A 15040-nucleotide genomic window follows, 5' to 3' on the forward strand; every position below is an offset into this window, starting at 1 on the left:
CCAGTACTTTTGCTGTGCTGTTGTGCTGCGGCCAGCAATAAAAGGATGAGGGGTAATATTTTATTTAACGTCGCTTTTAACTGCATAGATTATTACTAGAATCCTGCGTTTGGTTACCTAAAGCCTCCAAGCGACCCATATCAGTATAGATATGTATGGAGTATAGATCGTTGTCACCAACCATACTAGACAGTTCAGGCCTGCTGTTCGGTGAACATGCGAAAACAAAACAAAGCTGGGCGCTTGGAGATCAGTACCGTAATAGAAGCATTTGGTAGCCAACATTTCATTAGAAAAGAACATGTATTGTACAGAAAGAAAGAGAAAATTTACATTTGAGACACTTAAAATGCTTACAGTCATTCATTGTAATGAGTAGAGACTCGTAAAGCACGTACTCATAATTGGTTTCATTTTAAGTTTGTGCTGACATTCATGTTTTTTCATTTGTTATTCCAACTTTTAATCAAATCTAAAGTATCTTAATGCGTTTTACTTATTGTAAAAATCAGGGGTAGATAAACTCCGGGTAGCATGTAGCCATAGCGACTAAAAATTATTATGTGATGCCTGAATTGTTTATTGAGTTCAAAATTGGTTAAGACTTGCGGTTTAGGAAGAAATTCGAATGTGCTTCTTAGATTAATAGTGTTACATTTGTTGCGCATCTCGTCACTATATAGCTTCAGTGGAGAGCACAGATCGTCTCTGAGAGCGTGTGTTTGCATTGTATAGATATTTAATAATAATAATAATAATAATAATAATAATAATAATAATAATAATAATAATAATAATAATACTTTATTGCCAAAACTAATATACATATTGATTTTTTAAATATAAGAACTCTCTAGCAACCCCAGAAAGAGTAAGTTACATACTCGTGCTCAGGGGGCATTCCACATAAGTTAATGTTAAGACGTTTTATTGAAATGTTATGTTTTATTTAACGACGCTCGCAACTGCAGAGGTTATATCAGCGTCGCCGGATGTGCCGGAATTTTGTCCCGCAGGAGTTCTTTTACATGCCAGTAAATCTACTGACATGAACCTGTCGCATTTAAGCACACTTAAATGCCATCGACCTGGCCCGGGATCGAACCCGCAACCTTGGGCATAGAAGGCCAGCGCTATACCAACTCGCCAGCCAGGTCGACTCGTTTTATTGAATAAGAGTAAAAAGTAATAAAAGAAAAAAGAAGAAAAAACACATATCACAATTATTGAACTTTAAATTTTCTCTTTTAACAGCAATTTTTAATAGATTTTTTAAAATAAGGGGCATTAACAAATTGTATGTTTGGGAATTTATCTATTATCATGTTATAAAGCCTTGGACCGAAGTTGCTATTGTGATTACATGCTACAATTGTAGTACATTTAGGAACTGTCAAGCATATGTTGTCTGATCTTTTGGTTTTATATTTATGTGAATATAAATTAAATATGTTTCGGTTTTTATATACGAAATTCAGTAATACATTGTTATAAATTTGATGGAAGTCAAATACTTCAAATTATGAATACAGCAGCTCTGAAGGATAATCAAGAGGTTTATTAAGACATATTTTTATTATTCTTTTCTGTAGCAGAATTATTGGCATGAGGGAGGTACTATAAGCACTACCCCATCCTATAATGCCGTATTGTAATATAGTGTTTACTAATACGAGATAAATCAGTCGTAAAGTATAGACAGTCGAAGTAATTTCGTAGGATGACTAAATAGTGAATAATTTTTCTTAATCTATTGCACAAAAAAGAACAATTGCTTAATATATTTCAATAAATGTATCATCATAGCTCGAATGGTTTTCTTATTGCATGTGTGGGCAAAAATGTGGTGATTCCCGAAAATAAAGGGGCTGGCTCTCGAAAATTTTTAGTTTTGTCTAACCATAGTACAAAATTATTGTTTATTGCATAGGCTATAAACTGTCTTTAAATAAATACTTCGTTATTATTGGTATTAAATTCAAGTGGTATTTTGTACATGAGAACTATTCTTGTTGTATACCAACTTATAGACATAGGTACAAGTATAGATGTAAACGCACAGTATCGATGCGTGCGAGGAGAGAACACACCGTGAAGCTAGTATGATCGAGATACATCTAACTTGTATTCAAAGTAACCAAACGCATGACTCTAATTTTTACACGTAGAAATTCAACAAATGCGATAAATTGCTTATAAATTTTTTCTGGTGCCCTCTATCAGGACTATTCTTTTTATGTGCCATAAATCTACGATACTGACTGCCAGCTTTAATTTGCTTCCAGGGAAAGAAATGCTAAGAATTTTATCGCCCTTTAAAAGTTACCATATTCAGCCGGGTCTGAACCCGCGAACATCGGGTCCAACGGCCAGCATGGCTAGTAGTGAGTAGCCTATAACTGATAGACATAGAGTACTTGTTATTTCCTAACAGCAACTAACCGAGTTTCATGAAATTCAACAAAAATAAAAGACGACCAAGCAAATGGTGACAGTATTTCTCTCGTTGAAAGATGCATAATACAAGTTTTAATGAACTAGTATCATTTCTTTTAATTTCAAGTCCCTTACTAGTGAAGTCTCCACTTAGAACAAAAGAAGGTCTTACCTGTCTGCACTTCTATGACGTGTCCGTCTCGTCGGTAAAACATCATGCACACATATCCGCTCTGGCTGTAAAACAAAGAACCACACTGATAAGCTACTTGAAGTAGTACACAAACACCCAGTAATGAGGCCACCCCGTGTCTCACAAGAAGCTTCTTTCACGAGTCAAGAAGCTCTTGTTCCAGCAGGCCTAAATTTTGTTTCTTAAGGAGGCACTCTGCTAAATTTTAAGCCTTCCTCACTACTGGGCAAATTTAAACAAAGTTCTCACTATGTGCTTATCGATACACACAATTTATACACAAGGTTTCATAAGGCGATAAAATTATTTTATTCAGAGAGAGAAAAAAATACATAGACGCAAATTAATTTTCAATATATACAGAATGTCCAGGAAGAATGTGAAATATTTCAGGATAATGTAGTTTTTATTAAAACACATTTAATTTTATATATGTGTTCGAAGTCTAACAGCTGGGAGGAAATTTACGGGAGATATATTGGAACATCTTACTGTTCCGTGTACTATACTTGACGTGCTACGTCAGATCTTTGCACATGGCACCGCAATACAGCCTGTGTAAATTTCAACTTACCATACGGGTACTGTACTATATCAGTTTTATCTAAAACTATGGAAAAATGTAAATGTATCGTACTCCCATACAAATTGTAGTCATGGAATTTGTAAGCATACTGTATGCTTATTGTATTTTTTTTCTGTGCTCTTTCATCTGGTAACTAGAAAAAATAAGTGTATCCTTAACGCAGAGGCTTCCTGGGCTCTAGTTTGAAGATCAGCGGTCACATAAACACAAATATGAATAGCTATACAATTCTCTTGCAGCTGTGGCACAGTTCATGGAATCCGTAAGAACCCCAGCAATTAAGTCTTGTGTACTTATTTTATTTTCTTATCGAGTTTGTGCTTCATGTGAAATAAATTTTTCCACTCCCAATGATTTAAATATGCTGTTATTAGCTTGTTTTTTTAGGGAAGTAAATGGATTTTATCCACTTTGATAACGTAAAGTGAAACATAACAAAATTGAAATGAGTATTGTAATGACCAGCTTTACCGCACTGAGTATCATAAAGTAAAAATTTTATTTGTTATACACAAAGTAATTCCTCGCGATGTTGAGGCTACACAATTAATACTCTCTTTCACATTACAATTAACTGAATTATTTCCCATGATTTTCCTAGCTATTGTCTTCTTATTGAGAGGATTCAAACCGGCATCGGAATTGAAATCCGGTGTGGCTTAGTAGATAGAGCGTCAGCGCGTAGACCTGAAAACCCGGGTTCGAATCCCGGTGCCGGAATGAATTTTTCTCCGCTCCACCGATCCTTCATCATATGATAACGCACAATTCCTGCACGGAAATATATGTACTTCGGTACAGCGCAATAATACTATTTTTCACCTACAAGAGATCCGACATATTCAAAATTGACATACAAAATTTCAATACATTATTAATATTACATATTTTTTTCTTGCATACAATAATTTTACTTGCTTCACATCTTGCCTACTCATTAAATTTGGCATCCTTATCGTTTGGATGCTATTAATTTGGTATAATATTCATTTGATATACTTTTTATAATGTACTGACATTTAAAAAATGAACGCAACAAATTATAAAGTAAAATTGTGGCCAGATGTTCTTAAATAATCCAAAATGCGTCACTCATCTTTATGTTGTTGATATGTTTGGGCCGCATGTTGTAGTCTTCTGATATAAGAATCCACTAAAACAGGAGTTATCAAACTTTTGAGACTCCGCCGTCCTTCACATGTCAGATTTTCCGTGCGATGTCCTTGTACCCAAAATTTAAAAAAATGCTCACATTAGATTTGGTGGTATTTTCTTTTAAGAATATAGGCATTTATAGCCTTCCTTACCAGCTTGTAAAAATATAAAATTCGAATAAAATAAATATCTACACGTAGTGAGATTTTGCATGTCATGTTTCACTACAGGCTCTATTATAAATTATTTTAGTTTTACCTTATAGCTGCAACGGCCAAAACATAGACCTACGACGCACAGTTTGAGAACCCCTGGCCTAATAGATATATGTTGGCCTCCTCTTGTTGTTTCTATAAATTCATCCTCCATAATATTTTATACATCCGAAACCTCTATAATTTTTAAGCAAAGACAAGTAACTTTAGAAACTATAACAGCAACTATATTAACAATGTGTACAATATAATTACAGGAGAGTATGTCAAAATATGGTATGTGAATGTACGCATGAAACAAAGTAGTTTTATGCCAGAAAAAGTATAGCCTACTTCAAAAAGGTTGTGTCAAATTACATTAGATGAAAAATAAATAAGTCAAATACTTGTATGTAAAATAGGTTATGTTCAAATTATCGGTACTTCATGTCAAATAGCAGTAGGTAAAATGCAGTATGTCAATCCACCCGGAACCGTAATATGTAGCTAATCGGCGATGTATGCAATGGAGGGGGAAAGGAACTGGCCACCCTACCCATTATCTCCTAGCCTAGTAGCCTCATAAGTGGTGCCATTTGGTATCACTTGTGAGGTTCAGACTTGTCTTCGGACAATTGACTAAACAACTGTTTACTGGAGCCAATGCTTGTTACTGCACTATTTCATTAATCAAAAGTAGGCTCTACTTTATCTTGAGATTGTATAGTATATTTGTATATTCTAAACTGAAGAAACTGACATTATTTCTTTTCACAGAGCATAATATAATAATAATCACTGTTTTATGAATAGTATGTGTAGTAATGATTGTTATATCTGGCCAAAGCAATTTGGATGGTATTACATATCATCTTGAAAATTATTCTGAAAATCTCTTTGCCTTATATCGCAGGAAAGGATATACTCTGCGTGAATTTCAAGTCATACAACATTATTTTAAAATACAGAGTGTAGAAAACAAATCCATATAGGCCTGTCCTGGGAGAAATGAAAGATAACTACCATCGAAATATCGCCTCAAGCTTAACTGTATGTTATAATTTCATAAGTGGGTACCTAACAAATGTTAAAAATAATAAAGAGAGTTTTAATATCTCTTTCCTTAGTTCCGTAATAACGATTTAGTTGTTTTAATCAACTATGTTTAAATGAATAACTTATCTTCTGTTGAACTGCCAATGCCAATAACATGCTAAAGGCTCTCTCAAGCAATTTAAAAGCAAAGCAGCATGCATATTAGAAAAGAGTAATTTTGGCACTGCGTTAAGCAACATAGTTTTTAGGAAACTGAAACGTTAGATGTAATATACAGTGTTTCCCAAATTGATGTATACACTCTTTGAAATACTATTTCATAGCAAAGAAATGAGATATAAATACGATTTTTGATTCAGAAGGCAGTGGAAAACATGGAAACCTGTTCATCTGTTTATAAACAAACATGGTTGTGCAATTATCGTTCGATGAACGTAAGTGGATACTGAAATGTTATTGGAAAGTGGAGAATGTTGTTGAGGTTCAACGACGTTGGAGGGTTGAATTTGAAACACAACCATCAACAAGGTTAACTATCACAGGAATCCGAGACAAGTTTGAAGTCGACGGAACGGTGCAAGATGTGTTGAAAGGGCGGTGCGGAAGAAAGAGAAATTCCACCGATAACGAAAGTGGTGATGCAGTCATGCAGGCTTTTGCACAATCCCCAAAGAAGTCAATGAGGCAATGTTCTCGTGAGATTGGTATCAGCAAATCCAGTGTTCATCAAATTTTACAAGCTCAAAAATGGAAGCCTTACATTCCGAGACTTGTCCACGCACTAAATGAGGACGACCCAGAGATGGATAGGACGAAGAAGAAGTGCTGCGGAATTCCCGCCTCGATCTCCAGATTTAACCCCTCCAACCTATGGGGAGCTCTAAAAGGCACAGTGTACGCCACAAAACCACAAACACTGGAGGAACTGAGAGTTCAGATTGAACATGCCTGTAATGATATTCCATTAGCAACAATCCAGTTGGTATGTCTCTATTTTGTACGTCATTGCTAGGAGTGTACTGCGACGGAAGGGGGCCATTTTGAACATGTACAGGCTTAAGGAATACAAAACCGCAAAAACCATATTTCTGTCTCATCTCGTTGCTGAGAAATAGTATTTCAAAATGTGTGTATATCAATTTGGAACACTCTGTAAAAATTTAAAAATGTGGAAGAAGCACAGAATAAAATAGACTAATATAGCCTACAATGAAATTAGGTTTTGGTTCTAAAATGTTGAGATACATTCCGCTTGTAATACGATGTAAACACGCATATTCCCTACCTAACTGAGCACCAATCGAGAGAGCGGTGTAAATTTACAGGAGGTGGTTAAATCAGTGATAGTACATGTATTCACGTCACGTGGCCCTGATTTAATATAGAAGATTATGCAATATTTCCTACACACGAAAATACTTTCAAATGTAACTGATGTAGTTGACAGTTGAGTAGCTGCAAGGGACGAGGGACAGACATGGAGTAACTGTGATCACGTGCCCATATAACCAATCGTAACACAGTGGAACAATTTTATTTTAACTGTCACTTCAAGAGTTTACACCCTCAGGCAACAACTCATACGGAAATGTCATGCGAGTTACTGACGTCTGTATTGGAAGCTCTGTTATTGTTAGCACGAAAATGCCAAACCATTTCCACGACAATGATTAACTTTTCTGAAGTAGTTTGACTTTTAAATAATCCCTGTACCCCAAACCAGCTTACTTCGTTATATAAATAAGGATTATACAAAAATTAATCTAAGAAAAAATGTAAATGAAATACAAATAAGAAGAAAAAAGAGGAAGGAAGGAATAAATAAGCAAACAAGTGAAGAGGAAGGAAACAGTTATAAAGCAAGTAAGAAAGAAAGAAAGGTTGACAGGGAGGAAATAATGGAGAAAAAAAGAAAGGAAAATATGTATAAAGTAAGAGAAACAAGGAGAAAAACAATTAAGGAAATTAAATATGAATAGGGTTGCCATATGTTCGGTTTTTCTCGGAAACGTCCTCTTTCTGTTTTTTGTTTTGTACCATCAGTATCATATGATCGTTTATTGTCATTCACTACAAATTTAATCCTCTCGTGACTTTTCGAAGTCTTAACTTTTTACATAGAGGTTCTGAATGCCTGCTTGCTTTGTGTTGAGAACATGCTCACTGAACTTAAGAGCAATTTATGTTCAAGTTAAGAGCCTTCCAGAATATAAGCGTAAGGAATGGCTTCATGCACAATGTGACAAGTTCTGTACATAAGTAAACAGCTTATTATGATACGCAAATCTGGCTTTCAGATATAGCTCTCTGTGAAGCTGATTTGAATAATTTCAAGGTAAAAATTGTTTCGGGGCTGGGTATTGATAATTGTATAGAATATCTGAAAAGAGTGATGAAGCCCTTGAAACAGTCTTCAAACGATGATTACACTAGGTGGAATAAGTGCCTGCGACATTACGGGCATGAAAGCTGAGGCTTAGCGATTGAATAGCCGGTGGACGACATTTGTGGTGTTATTATTATTATTATTATTATTATTATTATTATTATTATTATTATAATTATTATTATCTTTAGCCCATGAATCTTTAAATTCATTAGCGTATGGCTACTATTAGGCCTAATACAAATTCCACAATTTCAGATACTAACTACTCTTCTTCTGTTTTAATAGTTTATCTATTTATTTATTTATTTATTTTTAACACGTGTGTGACAAATTTGAAATTGGAGGTATAGGTTATTAACTTTTGTGTAAGCGCACGCGCATACATACACGCACGTTGGATTATAATTATGTACACTTTGAGTGATTCTGAGTGTAACATCATAATTGAGAGGGTTCTAGAAGAAATAGTAGACGTCTAACCAATTAGTAGTAGAGGAAATTTAGCTTCATTATTATTATTATTATTATTATTATTATTATTATTATTATTATTATTATTATTATTATTATCGCAATCTAAAAGAAGACTGCAATATAGGCCTATGCATGATTAAATATTTACAATTTAGTAAAAGAATCTACATTTAGTAGAAGAAAGTTGGACTCGAATGCAGATGACAAATATTTCAAGCAAAACATAAAATTCATGAAGAATACTGCTGCTTTTACACTTTCAGACTAGTTTTGAAAAACTGAGAAAATTTTAAGCAAATTTAAAAATGAAGCAATTTTAAAACTGTTACAGAATTATCGAATGAATTGGAAAGAACGTTGGAAGAATGAAAGCAGAGAATATTTCAAGATAAATTAGGACTATAAATTGCAATGACGGTTTCTGGCCTGGTTGCAGGTTTGCGCAATGATTAACTTTATTATTCTTTTAATTGAATCCAGATTGAATAGTTAGTTTTCCTAATAGCATTTCAATTAATTCATTCTGAGCAGTGATTCGTTTAAGAGTGACATACTATTCATTCGTGCAGCAAGGTGTAGTAAGTGATCAGTAACCCAGCTTATGCACTAGTTTCTCATGCTCGCGCATGTAGTCTAGCATTTTCGTGAACGGAACCGTTAAGCTATGTATTGCGAATGGTGGTTGCATTGGAATTACAACCTTTACGGATAAGCTTGTTTCCATAGGCCTACTTATTGAAAAGTATATTTATGAGAAATACCATGGAGAAAGGGAGACTTAAGGCATTAGCAATACTTCAATGGAAAAAGACTTCGCTAATAGCGAAGAATGTAGAATGGACTTCATTTCAAATAGGGCGAAGTGTACTATATTATATGGTTTTTAACTGCGTATATGACTTTAATAACATCTTATATTATGCTAAATTATATTTTATTCGAAATTTAATTGTAAAATGAAGCATCCTCATCAGATTTCATTACTTATTTCTTTTTGCCGGAGCTAAATCTACATTACATGGTTTGAAGGCCGTTTTCAAACTGCAAAATTTATAAATACAAATTATAAATGATACCACGAACAACCATTGATAAAATGCTTCCTAAAGTACCAAACAAAAGCCTTAAGAAACTTAGACAGGCTGCTTAAAGCTGGAGTGAAACCTTAACGGGCGACATAACCAAATTAAAAACCTATAATAATAAATAGAATAATATTGTTATATGTCCCATGCCGTGGCGTCGTGGTCTAAGGCATCCTGCCTAGGACTTGTGTTGCGGAATGCGCGCTAGTTCGAATCCCTATGGGGGAAAAATTTTTGAAATATCGGCCAGTGTATGGGACCGGTGCTCACCCAGCATCGTGATGCATTTGGAGAGCTACGATAGGTAGCGAAAATCCGGTTTCGCAAACCAGCTATAACGGCTGGGGGATTATCGTGCTAACCACACGATACTTCCATTCTGGTTGGATGATCTCCACCTTTGCTTCGGCATGTGGACGTGAGGCCAGCAGCCGGCTGGTCGGTCTTGGCCATTCATGGGCTGTAGTGCCATGGATTTTGGAATATTGTTATATAATTGTTACCTTTACTAATAACTAAGTTATCCTGCAAAACACACATTTATATGAGATAATTGCTGTCAGCAGATCATTTGGCGTACTTGCAGACAATTTTTCTACCTGTTTCTCTAAACCAGAAAGTATAGGTATACTGTATAGCCTACCTTATGAGAGAGAGCGTGTACAATACCAATTACGATATAAGTATTGAATATTATGATAAAAACGCTTGTACACAGAAATGAAGGGTTGAAATCTATATGACATCGGAAGAGAGAGAAAAATGTTGAAAACCTGCAAAACCAGTGGTCCATGTAGTTCACATTTTTACAACTGTTTTATTTCTCTTTCTTTGGAGAGTTGAGGATGGATGCGGGACGCTGTTTAAATGAGAGGGTTGAATGGGAGGGAGGTGGAAGGGGGGATGTTTGGAGATCGTTTAGCGGCGCATCCCCTAACGAACCTACTGCTGTGACCGGCCTAACAATGGATGGGGGAGCAGCACGAAGCAAGAGGGAGACCCAGTGAAATCGCTACCGCCAATATTCCCCAGCCCGGGCTGGAAGTCAGAGCGTGCACATTGCAGTGCACCTCACTCAAGAAAAAATGTCACACAAATACCGTGTTTAACTTTATATAACCACAGTTTTACGTCTTGACTAAACTAAACCTGCAGCACTTAAGTCATTTCTTGTTCCATTTTCTGAGCGATTAACTTTTATTGCAAGCAATTCGTGTAGATTCATGAATATCATAACACTCTGGTCTCCGTAAATTTTCGATTTATACTACACTTCTGTAGATAATTATATGAATGGAACATTTCTGTTTATGTAGGTTTATATTGTTTCATTTGCAACTATCCGCATAAAAAGTAAATTTATTAGAATCAATTTTAAATAATTCACACTATTTTGTGTAATTTCTGCGCAAGGCTTGAAATAAATTATTATCCTACTTTCTAGATGAATTAATTTGTATTATGCGACCATAGGACGAGCTGTGTCGCAAACAGGTTGTTGCTATGGGTTTGAAGTATCTAGTTATAATATAGAGGTGCCAACTTTCCTGTAATGTGCGAGTCACCCACATTAGCCTACGGCTTCCACTCGCATACATTGATAACATAATCATCCAAAATTAGACGTGATTGCATCAACTTCCGTTTTTAATATATTTTAATGTATTGATTCTATCATTATTATTATTATTATTGTTATTATTATTATTATTATTATTATTATTATTATTATTATTATTAGGATGACGTCAATATGTTGAGAGAAAATTCACTAACTATTAGGGGAAACCGAGAATTTTACTTGAAGCAAGTAAAGAGAGAGGTTTGGAAGTAAATTCGGAAAGACAAAGTATATGATTATGTCTCATGATCATAACACAGTAGCTACTAAATGAAAATATAAAAATAAGAAATGTATTCTTTGAACAAGTGGTAAAATTCAAATATCTTGGAGCAACAGTAACAAATATAAATGAGGAAGAAATTAAATGCAGAATAAATATGGGAAATGTTTGCTATTATTCAGTTGAGAAGCTTTTGTCATCTAGTCTTCTTTTAAAATACTGAAAGTTAGAATTTATAAAACAGTTGTATTACCGGTTGTTCTGTACGGTTGTGAAACTTGGACTCTCACTTTGAGAGAGGAACAGAGGTTAAGAATGTTCGAGAATAAGATGCTTAGGAAATATTTGGGCCTAAGAGGAATGAAGTTACAGGAGAATGAAGAAAGTTACACAATGGAGAACTGCATGCATTGCATTCTTCACCTAACATATCAATTAGGAACATTAAATCCAGACATTTGAGATGGGCAGGGCATGTAGCACGTATGGGCGAATCCAGAAATGCGTATAGAATGTTAGTGGGGAGAACCGAGAGAAAAAGACCTTTGAGGTGGCCGGGACGTAGATGGGAGGATAATATAAAAAAAGGATTTGAGGGAGGTGGTATATGATGCTAGGGGCTGGACTAACCTTGCTCAGGATAGGGACCAATGGCGGGCTTATGTGAGGGCGGCAATGAATCTCCAGGTTCTGTTAAAGTCATTTGTAAGTACCTTCGAGTAAGTAGCTATAACTATTATTATGATTACGACGACGATATGATTATTATTATTATTATTATTATTATTATTATTATTATTATTATTATTATTATTATTAAAAAGTATATCCTCCACCAAATTGCCACCTGTCGCATGTCATCTGTCGTAGATTGACAATTCTGATGTTACATGCGCTCTTTGAAGTTTGAGTATTTCGCCGATACGATTGGATGCTAAATCGTATAAAATATATATTTTTATCGTTTGACGATGCTGAAAGTACTTCGTAGTTTCTGACGCAGATAGAATAGTTGATTAGGAGATGGTAATTTGGCGAGGATTAGCCATGGAATGGACATGGCTTTGGTTTTTTTCGAGAACCGGACTGAGAAGAATCCATGCACTAGTAGGCATTCATTGGCCTTATATACATATGATCCTGCCTCTACCTTTATAGAGTCAGGTTCCATCCCAACTCCTCGGCGTGGCTTAGTGAATAGAGCTGAAAACCCGGGTTCGAATCCCGGTGCCGGAGAGAATTTTTCTCCGCTCCACCGATCCTTCATCATATGATAACGCAGAATTCCTGCACGGAAATATATGTACTTCGGTACATCACAATATATGATATGCGTATATAATCACATAGTGATTTAAGTCGGAGCTCATTCTGTCGGATCCCGGCCACTTAGTCACTTGTAATGAGTGCATTTCTGCACATTAGTGTGTTGGACATTGTGCCATTGTCACACATCTGTGACACAGTGCATGAGGGTTGGCCACTAAAGGGAAACTAAGAGGTGGAGCTTAAACTGAGAGGATTCAATCCGGCATCGGAATTGGAATCCGGTGTGGCTTAGTGGATAGAGCACATAGGGCTGAAAAACCGGGTTCGAATCCCGGTGCCGGAGAGAATTTTTCTCCGCTCCATCGATCCTTCATCATATAATACTACTCAGATTAAGAATAATTTAAATCTAAAATAGTAGGGTATCTAATCCTAGTTTAAAATCAAAGATTTCATAGCTTAAAATCAAATAAAGTCATAATAAACATTAAAATTTCACCTAAAAATAATAACCTCAAAGTAAAATTTTCGACTACTTTAACCAAAAAATTAATTTATATTCATTGTATAACCGCGGATGCTGGCACAAATTTTACCAATATAATAAATCATAATTATCAAATTAAATTTCCATAAATAAATAAAATTTATTACTGCGAATAAATAATAATAATAATAATAATAATAATAATAATAATAATAATAATAATAATAATAAATTATTAAGATAAAACAATTATAACTCACAGGGAGGTGGAGAGTGTTGGTAGGATGAGAGTTAAATCTTCTGCAATGTTCGCTTTGTCCCTCATAAATTCCATCATGACTAGCCGCTTGGATGGAAGATTGACGGGCTACCGGTGAGCCACAGATGCAGCTTCACATAAGATTAGCTATGTGATTATCTGGCATTCGCCTTTCAGTTGGAGAAAGAACTCAACCAAATAATTAACTCAAGTAGGGTTCGAACTAATTGTCGAACGCAGCCTTAGAGCACGATTCTCGCTTTAAACTCCTGGATCACTTCTGCGGTTCTCGTAGATATTATGACAAGTCCGTTTCTGTACTGCAGTATAGGAAGAAATACTGCACATAGACAACATGTAGGCTTACAAAAAAACTTTCAGTATCATGGACGCTGAAAAAATGCCGAAATACAATTCTGCAAAGTCAACCACAGGAACGAAGAAAATTATGGTTTATTTAACGACGCTCGCAACTGCAGGGGTTATATCAGCGTCACCGGTGTGCAGGAATTTTGTCCCGCAGGAGTTCTTTTACATGCCAGTAAATCTACTGACATGAGCATGTCGCATTTACACACAATTAAATGCCATCGATCTGGGCCGGGATCGAACCCGCAACTTTGAGTATAGAAGGCCAGTGCTATACCAACTACGTTACCCAGGCCGACTCACAGGAACGGAGATGGGAAAGTTTAGCATATGAAGTACTGTCTTCGCGCTACGAGTTGGCGCGGGGAGTAGATAGGCGGGACGGGGGAACTTATCGCCGCGGCCTCATACTTAACATGTCGGCATCATACAATAACGTGCGGTGTGCTTTTAAAATATAATCTTGTCGACCGATTGTTGCTCTGTAGGTTTCACTCTAAGCGTCACGTTGTCACGTCTACTTTCTCGATAAGAATAAGCACTAGTTTGTTATATTGTTAAATGGCTATTGTTATAATTATATTTCATATACGAGTACGTTGGCATTCTTAACTCTTAATAATCACTCTTTCATAATAATTTTTAATCACATACCTTAATGTTCGTCCTCAGCACAAGACATTGCAACCTCGGTTTTAGTCCACGTGGATTAGACAAGTAGGTGTCATTTAATAATGGAAGCAGCTTAATGGTTGCAATATTGAAATTGAGGCGAGTGATTGGAGCGGCGACATAAGAAATTCAAAACAATAATACAATTAAATTTCAAAGACCTGCCGAAAGTTATGCACGAGACCGCTCAAAGACTTGCCGAATGTTAACCATGAGAGCGCGGCGATTATACAAAGAGGTAAAGTGGAAAAGTAATTTTATGGGTTGGGCCATTTGTGCGCTGAGCGCCTTATATAATCTGCAATAGATAAAAATAGCTAGGCTGTGAACTGCTGCGACCGCTCTAATCCGCAAGCGTGGAAATATATAATGTATGCACCATATAAGGCACACAATGGGCCAAAGCAAGTCTCAGTGCAAGGATACGTCCAGGTCCGGCCCTGGAAAGGCCAAGTCAAGAGAGAGCGGTAGTGGTAAAGCTAAAACCTCAGCACAAGAATCTCATATAATAACTCATATTGATACTGATAGCGATAGTAACAAGAACTCGTCGATTTTGCAACAACGTAAAC

The 15040-nt window shown here is 35.8% G+C and overlaps 1 protein-coding gene across 2 annotated transcripts in view; it reads right to left on the minus strand.

Annotated features, from left to right (window-relative positions):
- Positions 1 to 15040, minus strand: part of LOC138715328 (uncharacterized) — a 1341767-nt gene that overhangs the window by 25973 nt on the left and 1300754 nt on the right. For both annotated transcript variants that reach the window (XM_069848117.1, XM_069848119.1), the window contains one exon: positions 2609 to 2673. In XM_069848117.1, coding sequence (XP_069704218.1) covers positions 2609 to 2673 — 65 coding nt within the window. The remainder of the gene's footprint in view (positions 1 to 2608; positions 2674 to 15040) is intronic.

The sequence above is a fragment of the Periplaneta americana genome, chromosome 15 (genome assembly GCF_040183065.1).
Source record: "Periplaneta americana isolate PAMFEO1 chromosome 15, P.americana_PAMFEO1_priV1, whole genome shotgun sequence".
Lineage (NCBI taxonomy): Eukaryota > Metazoa > Arthropoda > Insecta > Blattodea > Blattidae > Periplaneta > Periplaneta americana.